This window comes from Monodelphis domestica, chromosome 7 (genome assembly GCF_027887165.1).
Source record: "Monodelphis domestica isolate mMonDom1 chromosome 7, mMonDom1.pri, whole genome shotgun sequence".
Lineage (NCBI taxonomy): Eukaryota > Metazoa > Chordata > Mammalia > Didelphimorphia > Didelphidae > Monodelphis > Monodelphis domestica.
The window spans coordinates 239,864,990-239,880,007 of record NC_077233.1 but is presented as its reverse complement, the minus strand read 5'-3'; the positions used below and the strand labels follow the sequence as shown (position 1 = coordinate 239,880,007).

Genomic DNA, 15,018 nt, shown 5'->3' with positions numbered 1-15,018 from the left:
ACTCTAAATGAACACTCTAATGCAAATATTATCAACAAAGCAATGGGTTCAAATCAAGAAAACATCTAATGCCCAGTGGATTTACGCGTCGGCTATTGGGTGGGGGGAGGAAAAGAAAATGATCTATATCTTTAACGAATAATGCTTGGAAATGATCAAATAAAATATATTTAAAAAATTAAAAAAAAAATGTCAGGTAACTCACCCAGGATCAGAACAACTTGTAAGTGTCTGATGAAAGATTTAAATTCAGGTCTTCCCAAATCCACATTCATTATTTGTACCTATATTACCACCTCTTGCAAATCTGAAGTAAAATATTAATGGAAATGCCATACGTTCAGCAAAGGAGAATAATTTGAGTCATTCCTTCAGACAAATTTAGAAGTGAGCAGAGTATTCTACAAACTAATCAACCGGAAAAAAAGAAATATAAGTGGCTGAGATGTAATATCCAGGCCTTTCTCTCCAGTGAAATAAAGAAACCAAGAAAAGATTGGTAAAAGCCTGGCAAGGAGAAGTGGATAAGAGCCTTTTCTCTGCTAGCCTTTGGGGTTGAGGGAGAATAGGAAAAGAATGTTTGGATAGAGAAAGACAAAGGTAAATGGAAAGTAGGTCCCTTCAATAGAAAGAAAAGATTTTAGCAGCATCTTTAACTGATCCTACAAAGGCAGGAGGTGGTGAAAACATGAACGCAATGAATTTCAATGGAGATGTATAAACATTTCAGAAGATTAATTTCTTCACGCCAAGGTCATACATATTGATACCCAGTGAGGGAGGATGTGCTAGGATACTGGTGGGAACCAAGGGAGATGGGACAGCTTAGAGAGAAATGAACAAAAAATAAAAAGAAAGTCAAGGAACAGCACGAGCATCCCCTGGGAATTTGCTCCCACTACAATCTGCTACATAAATTGAGAATTAAAATTCCTGGAAATAAATTCCATCGTATCCTTGAAGGGTAGGAAATCATAAAACAGATGGAATTAAAACAGTATTTCATAGAAGGGAATGTCACAAAATTAATGTCAGTGAATTTAAGAAAAGGGGAAGTAGAAAAAGACAGGGAGGATTAGAAACTGTATTCATCTGAAATGGGAAAGGGAAAGGGAAAGGGAAACCGAATGAGACAGAGAGAGAATGAAAGCATAAACAAACCCAATAAAATGGGGATTAGACAGGATATCAGGAGAGAGGGGAGTTAAGGGAAGGAGGATGGAATCAGATTAGAAAAAGCACTAATAAGAGGAGAAAGTCACATTTCCAAAAGGAAGATTTTAAAAGATGAATTCACAACAGAGAGGAAACAGAATTATCAGAAACTATTATACAACCATTTTGTATGTTTTTGTGTTTATTTCATTTATTTATAAATCATATATGTTTAGTAATATTATCATTTATAATTAAATGTAAATAATTAAGAGCAATTATTAATTATAAAAGTTTCTCTTCTTCACTGAATAATTAATATCTAATTATTTGAAGAAGGCCTAGAGCTAATTATTTACTTAATGAGATAAGACTGCAAATTTATTAATGAAAAAGAAAGTATTCTTCATATCCATAGACCTCTAAGGAGCTCCAGATTAGCAAATTAGATTCAGAATAATGTCCAGTGACAAGTTGAGCTTGGATGAACTACTAATGAGTATAGTCAGACCCCAGATCCTGTTAACACTGGTTATATACTAATCAAACTAATAAAAATAGACTATTATCAAATATCATTAATAAAAGTTTAATATCTCAATAGGTAAATTGTCAAAGGACACAAATCATCTTTTCAGGAGAATTGCAATCTATAAATGACCATTAAACCATGTCCCAAATTACTAAGAGTAGGAAAGATACAAATTAAAATAATCTTAAGATCTTAACTTACACCCTGAATATTGGCAAAGTTGACAAAAAATGAGATCAGACAATGTTGGAAGAGTTATAGGGAAATAGGCATGGCATTACACCCTTAGTTATGCTTTGATTTGTTGCAGCTATTCTGAGTATGAATTTGGAATTATTTGAGATAAATGGCTAAACTGTTTATATCCTCTGGACCAACAGTCCTGGCACTGGATATTAGGTGCTCCATGAAAGTCAAGGACAGATTCAATATGAACAAATATATTCTTAACTCTTTGTGGTAGCAAAAAAAAAACTATAAATAAAATGTTTGCCCATGAATTGGGAAATGGCTGGAGGCAGAGGGAGAATCTATGGCATGTGAATATAAAAGAATATTATTGTGCAACCAAAAATATTGAATATTAGAAATTCAGAAGAATAATGGATGACTTGAGTGAACTGGTGCAAAGAGAAGTACAATACTGTTAATGTTGATTAAAAGGACAAAAAGGAAGAATTCTGAGTATCTGAAGAACCAGTGATGGGCCTGAAAAACAGAATTGAAATACATAAAACTCCACATATCTGAGAGGTAAGGAATTACTAGAGCAGAATGATATGTATATATAGTCAGATTTAGTCAGCATAATGAGTTTTTTGTTTACATTTTTTCATAAGCAATGGATCAATCTGGAAGGGGGAAATGGTTTGGGTATTTTTTTTAACTTCAATTATTGTGATGTTAATATAAAAGGCATCAATAAAAAACACTTTTTATAGTTTCAGCTTCAACAACTCTTCCCATAGTCTATAGACACTGTCACTGTATCTTTAAAAGGAAATTAAATGTTGAGGAAAGAGGTGTTCTAACTGTCAATCTTGAGGGAGTTTACTATCATGGGAGAGGGGAAAGAATGAGTCACTAAGAGAAAGAACTACGAGAATTTCTTTCCAGAGAGACTGTGTGAATTAACTGTCAAGGAGAAAGCAGCCGAAGAAACATTTTGAGAGGACTGCATTTAACTATTATTTTGTGAAGAAATAGCATGAAAACAATTCCTAAGAGTCCTGAATTACCCATCTTGAGAGAATTGTGTTTCTATAGTTGAGGTTGGCATGGTTGGGGAGAATGTTGTATTCTACGCATTGGCGTGCTGATAAATCAAGGCATCTCAAAAAATGTACACATGACATGTTTTTAAGTTTAATCTGTTATTAACATTTTCTCCATTGCTTTCTTAAGTCTAGACATTCAACAAATAAATCAATCTTCTATTTGTAGCTTTTCCCTATTTCCAAGGTCTAATTACTCACATTGAAAATTTAACAATTGGCTCCAATGAGCAATATGAACTGGCTTCTGCCAGCATGCTCTTAATTCTATATCCCTTCTTCCTGATTCTGAAAAGCCCAGAGGTGATTCTGACTGAGAACATGACTCAGTATTGCTAAATTATTTGCTTCCTTGTTATTTGCCAAGTTTTTATTTTTATATTTTATTATATTAAAATTATAATTCATAAACAATGTTTTAAAGCCCATGAAGCCAAAGGACTTTGAAATTGAGGACAGAAACAAAAGTTTAGAGTAAAATAAGTCTCTCCATATATTTATAAGACAGAGCTGGTGCTCAGAGATATTTGCTTAATATGTGAAATATAGTATGTATTTCTATTAATTTCTGATTAAATATAATTACATATGCCTTAAAATCTGGGTAGAGATTATGAAAGATATGAACTAGAAGCAGGTAGAAAGGAATTAGGGTAATGTTGGTTTGATTGTCAACCCGTGTATAGTAGAACCATCACAAAACACAAATTAAATTGTGAACTATTTGTGAAAGTAATTTCTCTCTCCTCAAATTTCTCATGCATTTTTGCCTGTATTACTCCTCTATAATTTTCCTACTTTCTTATGTCATAGTTATTTGTATAGATTCTTTCAATCTACTATCAGGCTATAAATTCCTTGAGAACAAAGTCTGTGAGGCATAAATTTTGTAGACCCAGGAGTATTTAAGCCCCTTGAGGGCAGGAACTTTTTCATTTTGTTTTCTATAAACAGTGCCTGACACACAGGAAGGGCAAATAATGAATGTTTAATAAATGATTGGCTGGTGGATCTCCAGGACCTAGCAAGATGCCTTGTACATAACAGATGTTTAACAAATGTTTATGAAATGAATTTTAGGCATCCAAGATTTGGTAGCAGATTTTCCATCTTATGTAGTTCGATAGTGAAACTTTCATCATGCTAATTAAAACTGTGTCACCTTTCATAATAATTGGAGTCTAGCATACAGATTTAATTGTAGCATGGTTAGCCAGTAACCATATAATTAATCCTGATATGAAATGTTCATGTACCTATTCTTCCATAGCAACACATTTTTTATAAGTAGGCAAGAAGATGATACTGTATCATCTTAGCATCTATCTACTAGGCTTCCCCAGGAAGGCTAGAAAAATCATCACTGTAACTATGAAATACTTCCTTATCGTTTTAAGGATATTTAGTAAAACAAAAAAAATATACATTGTACTTCTTTTTTTTGAAGGGAATGGGTTAATATGATTCATTTATCAGTTTAATCAAATTAGCATTTTCAAGTCCCAGGGCAGTATGTGATACAAAAATACTTTTTGGGGTTAAGGGAGAAAGGAAAAGAGGATGGATGTACCATTAAACATTTTCTCTGTTTATATGGACAAAGTGGAGCACTGAGGCAGTTATTCAAGTGACTTAAGGGAAATACTGATTACTGAGGAGAGGAGGGGAAGAATGATTAAGAGCCAAAATAATTTAGCTTATCTGCCTCTGTAGAATATACTATATGAATCTTCAATTCTACTTTACCTTTCTTATACAAACAAAGCCCACATTATTGGGACTTCTTACCTGAATGGATCCCAGCACGTATCATTAGCTGAACACTGGGTTTGTGAGGAATCTTAAATGTCTTGCACACAGCTACCAGATCCAGTGCCATGCTTGCTATTTGCCCGGCATGGAGAATTCCATTCATTTTTGGCACTCCTGATACAACCATGTCTGAAAATGCACAAATGGGACACTTAAAAAAGCATTTTAAATGTATGTACCCTTCTTGTTTCCTTGCCTGCCTTTTACATTTGAGCTCGGTCACCGAAGATCCACTTAGGGTAGAGGTCTCAGAAAGCAAATTCTAGGTATGTATCTGAGAGAGCTAAAGTCCTTGGGTTTGAGAGGAAAGGGGCTCCATGGACACTGTTATCTCCACAATGCTTTAGGATGTTCCTGATCATTTCAGAGGAGATAACAGATTGCCACTTGGAAGCAGCCAGTATCAACTTCTTGTTCCTGAGAGCATTATTCCCTCTTCTCTTTGTAGAGTAAACACTATCATATTCAGGCACAAGTCAGTGGAATGTGCGCCTCATTCTGTGGTCTCTGGCTCTAATTTTCTGGAAAATTATCAGCTCTTTTACCATGTGTATGCTGAGGAAACCAGTCATGTATTATTGTATTTCTCTTCTCTCTGACACATTAGCTATATAGAGTCTTGGGCCAAGGATAGTGGGGGTTCAGAAAATAATTAAATACATTCCGACTCAGCATAAGCATTTATGTAAGGGCTTGTTGACTGATTCCTTGAGCCCTCTTAGGATGTACAAGTGGTTGACTACTAAATAACAAACTAATGTTCTAGAAAAGTCAGTGCAGCTTTCAAATATTTGAAAAATACAATAAATTTACTGATAAAAATGACAATGAATTTCGTAGAAGTGAATTAGAGGCAGGGAAGGTATAGAGAGTAAGGAAGTGTTGAACAAGGCACGTACAAAGCTACCCTTCCTAATTCTGGCCTACCAGCAAATCATTTGGGTGCTTTGGGGTGACCAAACCAAGTGTGATTCGGTGCTAAAGTCTCCCAAGTTTCAAGATGATCAGTCATTCTCTATTGACCATCGAATAGGACAGCTGATGACTCTTAGGCTCTTTTAAAAATAAATGATTCTACCCTGCAAGGCTTCTTCTTCATATTCCCCATGCAGCAAGCAAAAAGTATCTAGAGGGGTCACCCTTTTCCTCATCAGAATGACAAATTTCTAAGTCCACCACAGTTAAAGTCCCTGCTCTCAGGGACTTGTATACAAATCATCAATAGCAATATGTTGCAGCCTATTTATCCCAAAGAAGGCAGACAACAAATAGATATGAAGTTGAGCAGAACTGCCAATATTATTTCTCTAAGAATCCATTTTCTTCATGAGTAAGATTGGAAAAACCACATTTGGACTCTAAAACCTCAAGACATGATAGGGATATAGAAATGTCTCTTAAGAAAATGAAGACAAAAACAATAGATATAACTGATCCAACAAATAGAAAGGAAATTTGTGCTGGATGACACACAATTTTTTTAAAAAGATATTCAATGAATGATTTTTCAGATACGTCAAGGAGGGTAAAGTTCCAAATGAATGGGAAAAATCACAGATGGTATTATTATTAAAAAAGGAAAGAAAAAACAGGCAACGAAGAAGTCATCAATAACTACTGAAGTAATTTGAGGATAATAAAGAAAGATTTCCAGGCCCCAGCTGGTGGCCCACTTATTTGAAACACTATTTGTTAAAACAAATCTAGCACAGCAAAAAAAAAATACCTATGTAATATATAATAAATCATACACATATAATATTATAAATATATATATATATACATACATACATATATATAAATCCTAGCCATTAGATCTAATGAATTTGACCTGTGCAATTGGGGGAAGGTGTTCAGTGGAATAAGAACTGGAATGATGCCAAAGGACTTGGGTTTAAATTTCAACTTTATTCTTTATAACATAACAACTTTGGACAAATTGTTTATTTTATTCTTGACCTTTATTCCTCATCTGTAAAATGAGGGTGTTGGATTAGATGACCTTATAATTTCCAAGGATCTTTTCAACTCTAAACTATGAACTTCTGATCTGGTCAGTCAAATATTTGCCTCATTCCCTTTTTTTTTAAATCCCAGAACAGTGGGATCCAATCTTTTTCACATTTTCCATAACAGCATAGTTTATAGTGGATACTTGCCACAAATAACATAAACTCAAACTCAGAGTGACAATGAAGTTAGAGGCTGGAAACTATTAATTCGAGCAGTTTTTTTATTCCTACATTTATGTGACTTTAAGTCTCAAATTCAGGTTCAGGAGTTCATATTTTAAAGTGAGTTCCTTTTGCCTTTGATTATCTCTTCCTCCTCTTATCTTTATGAAAATTAAGCTAAAATTCAGGAAAATTTTGACATTGTATAGGTATACATTAAAAAAGAGAGAGAAAATCTCTCCTCAGCCTTTACTGATTTTTTTCCAAGTCTTATCTTATTCTCTTAAGCCACTGTATTCAATAACTTTCTGAAATCCTTGGTTCTCTCCCTGTATGTCATTGTCATCTTTAGATTTCCCCCATGAAGACATGAAGAATGTGGAAAATCTCTTCTTTCTTTCTCATCAGCCATCAGTGCCCCAGATCCAGTAGCTTTCAGTCCATGGCATTTTAAGAGCTGAATCCAACATCATCAGTTAACCAAACTTTCCCTGTCAAGTCATCTTGCTACAGAGAGCTTTTTTCACTGTGGGAGGGTGGAATCTATGTTCATATTAAAGTGAGCAAAGGCTTTTCCTTGTCTCAGCAGCTGTTGCAGTTTGCCTTGGAGGGGAGACTACCATATGGTCATTTCAGGGTATGTACGTGTACATAGAGTAATTCATCTCTTTTCAATATCTTATCAAAGCATGTAATTGAGGGAGAATAGTACAATAGCTATCCATCCCAAAGAAGCAAGATTCCAAAGTCAAGAGAAGACAATAGGGTGGGGGGATGGGGGTGGAAGGAAATAAATTGATTGTGCTCAGGTAGTCCAAGGCACACGTTTTTATTCTCAGAAATCCTATCATTCCAAGTCACACTTCCATCTTCTAAACTGTGCCTCAGTACATTTGTTACTGAAACTCTAGTATCTGTGCCCTCAAATCAGTTTTTCTAGGTTTTAGTTAGGCTCAAAAATGAAATTAACAATTTTTCAGTTATGTCTAACTCTTCATGACCGTATGGACCATAGAGTCTTCTCAGCAAAGATTCTGGAGTGGTTTCCTTCTTTGGTCAATTAAGGAAATCAAAGGTTAAGTGGCTTCCCCAGGATCACATAGCTAGTTAAGTATCTGAGATTGGATTTACATTAAGGTCTTCCTGACTCCAGACCCAGTTCTCTATCTACCAAGTCATCTAACAGCCCATGCACAGATGACAAAAGAATATACCAAACTACTATCTCAGAGAGAATTCAGACTTAGAAATCCTTTACGAATTTCCTAACCTACTATCATCACCACTATTTCTTTGGAAGATGACCAGCACTTTTGAACTCCCTTGACCTGTGCTAAGAATCTTGAGTATGTCATGGGAGTATGAGAATGAATTTGTGTCATCATCCTAACTCCAGAACCAGTGTGATGCAATAGAATAAGCAATGAACATGGAGGTAGGACTGAACGGGTCATCGCTGAATGCCATTTCAAATCTCGGGTCTGTCATTTTCTACCTATGTGACCTTGGGCATGTAACTTAACATTTTTGATCTATAATTCCTTCCATTTGTAAATTGGGGGGTTTGGACCAAATGACCTTTCTAGTTTTGCTTTGTGTTTCTGTGTCTTTGAAGCAAGAGGCAGTCTGAGGTAACTCCACTGAGATGCCAGGCATTGCTTCCTCTAAGAAATCTGAACCTTATCACATATTTCTATTACAGCATCTCTATTTGTAAATAACATCATCACACATAAATCAATCTTGGTAATCACCAATAAAACAAAGCAAAGTACTCAGGCCCTTTAATGTTTATTTATTTATAAACTTCTGCTATAGCATGGAATTGTTGGTTTCTTTTGCCTTAATTGATGCATTGATATGATTGGTCTTATTAATTTTAGGATCATAGAATCACATATTTAGAACTTGATGGGGCCTTGGAGTTCATCTAGCCCATCCCTCTTTTTTATAGATAAGGAAACTAAGATACAGGGAGGTTAGTATCTGACTTAAGCTCAAAAAAAGTGGTAAAGGAACTAGGATTTCACTATAAAAATATGTTATGACTATAGAAATAGGTCAAGCTACTTCAAATAGGTACTTAAGGATAGTGATAGAATAAATACAAAGAACTTTCTGGGTAGATTTGCCTCACCTATCAATTAAATATTAGCCCATTAAGTAGGGTCCAGGTTGTGGATAGTTTTGAATACCAGAATAAAAAGGATGAGTAATTTTTATTCCCCTCCTAATAGCAACTAAAAGTTTCTGAAATGGATCTCTGGAATTGACCCAGATGATAGACGGAAAGAAAAAGAAACTAGACAGAAACTATTTAGGAGGATATTGCAGTAATTCAGACATGAGAATGAGGGTCTAAAACTGTTGTCAGTGGGAATGGAAATCAAGGGTTGGATGCAAGAGCTGTTACAAAGGAATTATCAATAAGTCATAGTGACTAGCTGGATATGGGGAAGAAGAACAGGAGAGAAATCAAAGAAAATTCCAAGATTTCAAGGGTAGGTCACTGAGAGCGTAATATAAATCCTGTTTTCACCATTGTTATATAAGATCAAATGGCATAGGTGAATGGATGGAATCAGCAAGAGGTTGACTTCACAGTAGACTATATCTTCTAAATTCCAAAGCCATCAATGTTAGCAGTGGGATGTGGGGTCAAAGAAGTGTGGAGTAGGGTATAGGCACCTATTAGTCATAAGCATTGATTATGCACCTAATGTGCTAAATGCTGGAGATGCAAAGAAAATCTATTAAATAAACCCTGCTCTCAAAAGAGCTCACAGTCTAATGGGGAGAGACAATATGCAAATAACTATTTGCATATACAAGATAGATGGAGAGGGAGAAACAAAGATAGACACAGAGACACAGACACACAGAAAAAGTGCGATAGATAGATAGATAGATAGATAGATAGATAGATAGATAAATAGATAGATAGATGGATGGATGGATGGATGGATGGATGGATGGACGGACGGACGGACAGACAGACAGACAGACAGACAGACAGACAGACAGACAGACAGACAGACAGACAGATAGATAGATAGATAGATAGATAGATAGATAGATAGATAGATACATAGATAGATAGATAGATAGATAGATAGATAGATAGATAGATAGATAGATAGATTGTAAATGAAAGATAATCCTAGAGGGAAAGCACTAGCAGTAAGGATGTGGAATACAGACCATGAAAGACCTCTCGTAGAAGATAGGATTTAAGCTGAATCTTGCAGGAAGCCAGAAAGTAGAGGTGAGGAGGAAGAACATTCCAGACACAGGGAAAAGTCAATGAACAAGAATACTGTCTAATACATACCCAACATGTAATCATCTAACTGTTGCTTGAAAACTGTCCCCAGAAACAGTATATCCCACTTGTGGACAGCAATAATTATTAGGAAGATTATAAATTTGCCTCCCTGCAATTTTCACCAATTGCCTCAAGTTCTCTCTTCTGATACCAAGCAGAAAGTATCTAATCTCTCTTTTGTTTGATAATATTTTGTAGACCTCATGGCTTTTGAAGTTGGTGACTTTCCTCCTCTGTTGTCTGGTTTCTTCCTGCACCACTTCAAAGGTCTTAGGAAGTAGACTCAGAGAGCAAAAAATTAAAAAAGGAGAAAATGTTGTAAATTGTCATGCTAACTGATGTGCTTTAAAAAGATAGATTGCTGGACTGAAATTTGCAATGGAAATTATCTACTCTAGAGAGCTCCCCTAGAGAGAGGGATGGCAGGAAGGGAGATATATCAGCCTACCATTTGGTTGCCTGGGCCAGAGAGCCATGCTGGGCAGAGAAAAGCATGTGTTAGGAGAAGCCTTCTTTTTCTCTTCCTCCTGTATTGTCTGGGTGTGCATGAATTCCAAGATAGCAGTGTAAATGCAGACAGAGAAAGGCTATCAAGATATGAAGCACAATTGGGACAGCACACCACTAGTGGGATTCTGTGTGAATGAACTAAAGCAAGTGCAGATGAGATCATTCCTTCTCTTTTTCTCTGAGGCTTTGATTAAAGTTGAGTGGAGCTTCTCTAATAAAAAGTAGCTAGGTTCATCTGATTATGATCCTTGAAGACAAAAGAAAGGCATATGACCCCTTCAAATTTTTTTGGCGTGATTTTTGAAGTTCAGGTCATGTAACCATTTTGAAATCATTATGAACTGTGGTTTAAAATCTGGGTCTAAGCCTAATTTTTGCCAGACCATTTTCCAGTTTTCCCAATAATCCTTATCAGATAGGGAGGTTTTTTCCCTAAATATAAATGATTTCAGGTTTATTGAACCTTGGATATTTGAGTTCCATTGTTTTTTCTTCACTGAGTAATCCCCTATGAAATAACTAGTCAAGATAAACACAGTTAAGTAAAAAGTTAACTAACATCAACTTAATAAGTCAATATTTTTCCAATACTTAAGAGGAAATAAAGGAAAAAAATGTTAGACTGAAAATATTTGACTCCAAATAAGTGATAAATCTTTTATTAGAATTAAGAGAGTTATCATTTAACTGATAGTGTTCATGTAATAATTCTAGATTTATTTTAAATTTCCAAGTATATAATAAATTTATTTTAGTGGCTAATTTTTAAAAGCTAATGTTCCTTCCATATAATTTTTATAAATCTATTTTATTAAATAAAGAAAAATTATGAAATGGCTATTTTTATTCATCTAACTTTACTCATCTAAAAGGCACTGATTCATTGCTTACTTTTTTGATATCCATTAATCACCATCTTGCCAAGGTAAATATGAATAAACCAGGGGACCAGGTATCTTTGTACCTTTGTGTATCTGGGAATCTAACTTTAAGAAATAATATTAGAAAATAGATTATCAAAATAACATTAAATCTGAGTGTTTCCCTCATTATAAAAGTATCCTTAATTTGGTTGAATTTTTATATGTACTAATTTTTGGCTCCCATTCAACTCCAGTTTTATTCTAATTACAGTCCATTATTAATATCCCCAGGAAAACATCTGTTTGAAATTTACTCACATGCATCTCCTATTGTTTCCACTTTGTAGACATCATAACTATCTATAATCTCATCAAAGGTAGTGTACAGTTTGTTGAGGAAGTTTACAACTTGATACGGTGTGCTGGTGCTAGATAGCTGAGTGAAGCCAACAATATCACTGGAGAGGCAAAGTGGATAGAAAGTAGTTAAATCAGGCAAAGTATGTGACAAGTTCTGAGAAGCAGAGCCGCCTTCTTGTTCAAAAATACTTCCTTCAGCTATGAAAAACCTAACGGAGGGATTTAGTTGGTGACCAATTGAATGTTCTAAAATAAAATTATTGTGTTTTTGCAAGATTATAATAATATAGCCAAAGCCCTACCCTAGGTCTTGCCAAATGGAGGGAAGATTCATTCCAAACATTCAAATCATCTCAGTTTGTCCTTATCAATTAGTTGATTTGAATATTTAGGAATTTACACATACAGAGTCAGTTGTACAAGGCTAAAATTATCTTTTAAAGGAACTTCGTCTGAAGTTTCAAAACATATAATTTAGACATGATAGATCTTGGCACCAAGCATGGTGCCTTCCTCACAGTTGGTGCTTAATAAGCATCTGTTTAATTGAATTGTTAAAGAATTGATACCTTTTTCAGTTGGTTTTCAGTGTTTCTATTATTTTTTATTTACATATTAATTTAGTACTGTTGTGGGTGTTAGATATGGGCTCGCCAACATTGCCCTATAAGGCACCTAATCAATGACCATGAGAAGGCAAGTTACTCAAGTTCAATTTATCTATCTGTTCAGTTAAGACAGTCACATTATCTCTCAGTATTTGCTATATGCTTTGTGTTCCTTTAGCAAGATGCGCTTATGTAAATACAAATTTTGGTCTTTTCCATGTCAGTGTTTAGAGCTGAGATTTTATGGATTTTTCTCTGAAATTCACAAACTTGCCCCCAAGCAAAATGAATTCTGCTCAGCTTCAGTGATGATGCTGATATTACCAACATTCCCTTTGTTATGGCAGTGAAGAACTGAGTGACCTATTTACTTCAAATTTTAAAACACACATTTTTCTGAGAGGCCAAAATGTATCTTTCTAGAGTAATTTTCTGTTGTTTTTGCTAAAATAAATGCCTTTCAGCTCACTAAAGCTGGTTTATTTCTGTGTTCCCTTAGTCTTATGAAATAAAAGAAAACAAAAAGACAGTAGCCAAATCACACCAATCAATTCTGGATGTTATTTAAGTGGCAATCTATAAACCTCTGCTGATACTTTATTTAAATAGATGGATTTTAGTCTCTTTGCAGACATTATGTACTTGTGCAAAGTAATACACCTCATAAAAGCAATACACAAATTGTAGGTCTATCTTTTTTGAAGTGTCATGTTAACATACCTGAAAAAGATGGTTGCACTTATGTAGCTTTGGGCTTGTGGGGGGTTGCCTTGTCTTAAATCATCTGCAACTTGTTTTGGTAGCATGCCTGTTTTTAGATGTGAAAGAGTAATTATCATATCTTCATGGTAAGATGACCCAAAGGAGGATCTAGCCTCTCTCTCTCTCTCTCTCTCTCTCTCTCTCTCTCTCTCTCTCTCTCTCTCTCTCTCTCTCTCTCTCTCTCTCTCTCTCTCTCTCTCTCTCTCTGTTCTCTCTCTCTCTCTGTTTCTCCCCCCCCCCCCATTTATAACTAACAATTGCTTCCATTGACCACATGCTGGAAGTAGGTCACTTTGAGTTGTCTTCTCAGTTGTAATAGATCTGTTCTGATCCATATACTCCTCTCATGACTAATGTCACACATCTATAAAGATGGAGTTAGAGGCCAAGACAATGGAACAGAAAGATCTTACCTAACATATCTGGTCCTTCAACCTCATGCTCTAATCAAGTGAAAAAAAAAAGCAACTATTTATTATTTCGGATCCCCTGTTCTTGGTGTCTACCTGGTGGAATTGTTCTGAGTAATGATATGGAACAAATCCAGTCATACAAACATAGTTCCTAACTCTAGAGATCTGCAATGCCATAAACATGTTAATGATTCAGAGAACTTATGGTCTTTGGCCTCTGACATGAGTTTTCATCTTAAACTTAAAATAAATACCTCCCCAATAAAGTTCATTTTTTTGTTTCTTTTTACATGAGCAGTTTTTACTTTTTATCCACTTTCTCAACCTGCCTGATGAAATATATAAAATGAAAAGCCTTAGAGCTCATAGAGGAAGGAGGATCTCCGCACTAACTACAGGATGGAAACTATAACAATCATAGTGATTTACTGGGCACATTTGGGCTCATTTGGTTTGCAAGAGGCATAAGACCCCCTGGAGGGATAGAGGATGAATATTTATTTGAATCTAATCATAGCCAAAAAAATCTGAATTTACAGTTATCTCAGTAAGAGAAATAGGGTGATATTTTCAAAACTCCTTCAGGAATTTCTCTCTTACTAGGTTAGAGTTCATATACATATTCATAATCTACCCTGGTAATGTCCTAAATGCTTTCAAATGCTGTGTACCACTATTCTTTTGTCAAGAACTGTATTAATTGCTGATTGGACATTTAATACATTTTCTTATTTTCGGTGGCTATATCGATTTGAGGTACATGTGCTCAGAGAAGAGCTCTGAGGATAATTAATTGAGAAGTTTCTCATGAATGAGTGAGAGTCTATCTACTTTGCAAGTTTTTCCACCCTGGTGAATGTCTGAGTCCTTCTGAGTTATAGTCTATAAAAACTAGAAAATTGGGAGTTTGCTCAAATTATTTGCCTTTCCACATAAGCTAGTAACTATGTGAGAATCAACCAATACATTGATTCAGGCAAATGCAACAAAAATTTTGCTAATTTTATAAAAGACCCGTTCAAACCAGTTTAAGCAATATGGCAATACAACTGCTTTTATCTCCTACACGGGCTGTATTTTTTTAAGCCCTTACCTTCCATCTTGGAATTAATATTGTGTAATTGCTCCAAGTGTGATAGGGAGAAGATGTTTGCAAACATCATCTCCCCATCACACCTTGGATGTGCCAGCAGTCAGTTCAAAAGATTCCTCTCTTCAGCTGGTATCAAC

At 35.2% G+C, this 15,018-nt stretch overlaps 1 protein-coding gene across 1 annotated transcript in view; it reads right to left on the bottom strand.

Moving 5' to 3' along the window:
- Window positions 1–15,018, bottom strand: part of LOC100024379 (atrial natriuretic peptide receptor 1-like) — a 133,094-nt gene that overhangs the window by 32,609 nt on the left and 85,467 nt on the right. The window contains exons 19-21 of the mRNA XM_056806310.1: window positions 13,334–13,421; window positions 11,964–12,103; window positions 4,750–4,902 (exon numbers count right to left, since the gene is read on the bottom strand). Coding sequence (XP_056662288.1) covers window positions 4,750–4,902; window positions 11,964–12,103; window positions 13,334–13,421 — 381 coding nt within the window. The remainder of the gene's footprint in view (window positions 1–4,749; window positions 4,903–11,963; window positions 12,104–13,333; window positions 13,422–15,018) is intronic.